The following is a 1,559-nucleotide window of genomic DNA, read 5'->3' as shown; positions in this document are numbered from 1 at the left end:
TTATATCAATTAATTTATATAAATAAAAGCGTTGTATTGAAGATGTAATTGTTTATATATTTTTTGTTGCAGTTATACATAGGGGAAGACTTAGATAATTAATTATATACATTTATATACACACATATCTTATTGTTGTATGTTGTGGTGACCAGAGACTACCTTGGACATGAAAGGGTTTCAATTAGTATGTGTTTGAGTGAATTTCGATTGTTTTGGATTGCACTTGATAGTACCGTCCGTTAATGTGTTTTTGTTGTTTTTTAATTGTAATTAATGTTTGATTGAATAGTTAACACTCACGCTCATAATACATAGACATTTAAATTAAGTTTTATAATCTGGCTTTCTAATAATATACGAAATGACTTGATAGAAGCAGTAGGCACGATCGTAGAAAAGAATATTAAAGAAGAAGTCGCACAAGCCTTGTTCATTTCCATAGAAGTGGATGAAACGACTGATATTTCATGTACAGCTCAGTGTTTTACAGTATTGAGATACGTGTTAGACTCTGATATCAAAGAAGTCTTTATAGGATTTGATATTCTTAAGGATAGAACTGTTGGAGGTGTAAAAGAGCGTGTATTTAATGATTTGGATAAATACGACTGTTGTGAGAAACTTGTAGCACAGAATTACGATGGAGCCATAGTGATGGCATCCAATTTAAATGGTGTTCAAGTTAAAGTGCGAGAAAAGGCATCAGCAGCTTTCTTTACTCACTGCTATGCTCATAAGTTAAATCTTGTTCTCAGTCGGCAGAATTCATACCTGAATGTACAAGCTTTTTCAAGACCAGTGAGGTACTTGCCTCATTTTATCATCACCCTACAAAACGAAACGCAACGTCTTGGTGATCTAGTGAGAAAACGCATTCCAAAGGCAGCACCAACGAGATGTAGTTCGAATTCAAAACTAATCCAGACTATTTTACAATACCATGGTGACCTTTGCAAACTCTTCGACAGTATGAACAATAATCCTTCGTTGTGGGATCCAGATACTTTAGTGAGAAGCAACGGGTTTTATGAGTGGCTAACAAAAGACTCAACATACTTTTTTCTGATAGTTTATAATGAAATTTTCATTAAAACTGGCACTCTTTTTAATGTCCTACAAACCAAAATGATAGACATTTCATTCTGCATTGAGAGTATTAATGGAACAATGAATTTACTTGAGAGTGCAAAGGTCGTTTTCTGCTTTGAAAAGAATTAAGAGCTACACTAGGAAGAGAATGACAAATCAAGGACTTGCGTTACTTGCTTTAATATCCATTGAAAAGGAATACCTCAACAAAATGGAGCAAAGTACTACTTTCAATTTCTATGAAAAAGTGACATATTTTTCTACAAAGAAAGAGAAAACAATGGAATTCTCGTACAAATAGGCTAATATAATTACGAAGTAAACTTTTAAAATATTTTTATCCTTTTATCTACTCACAAATCTTTCGATGATAGGTTACTACATAAAGTTCACCAACTGCCTACACTGAGTAATTACTGACGGCACGTGCCTGATATATACGTACATATATACATATATATGTATAT

The 1,559-nt window shown here is 33.0% G+C and overlaps 1 protein-coding gene across 1 annotated transcript; it reads left to right on the top strand.

The window, feature by feature from the left end:
* Window positions 1-376: 376 nt before the first annotated feature.
* Window positions 377-1,221, top strand: LOC106867105 (uncharacterized; the record flags this gene model as incomplete). The annotated part of the gene is made up of 1 exon (XM_014930165.1): window positions 377-1,221. A coding segment is annotated over one exon (845 nt), but the record flags the coding sequence as incomplete, so codon positions are not given.
* Between the last annotated feature and the right edge of the window lie 338 nt (window positions 1,222-1,559).

This window comes from Octopus bimaculoides, unplaced genomic scaffold (genome assembly GCF_001194135.2).
Source record: "Octopus bimaculoides isolate UCB-OBI-ISO-001 unplaced genomic scaffold, ASM119413v2 Scaffold_119464, whole genome shotgun sequence".
In the NCBI taxonomy this organism is placed as follows: domain Eukaryota; kingdom Metazoa; phylum Mollusca; class Cephalopoda; order Octopoda; family Octopodidae; genus Octopus; species Octopus bimaculoides.
This window is presented reverse-complemented; position numbering and strand designations above follow the sequence as displayed.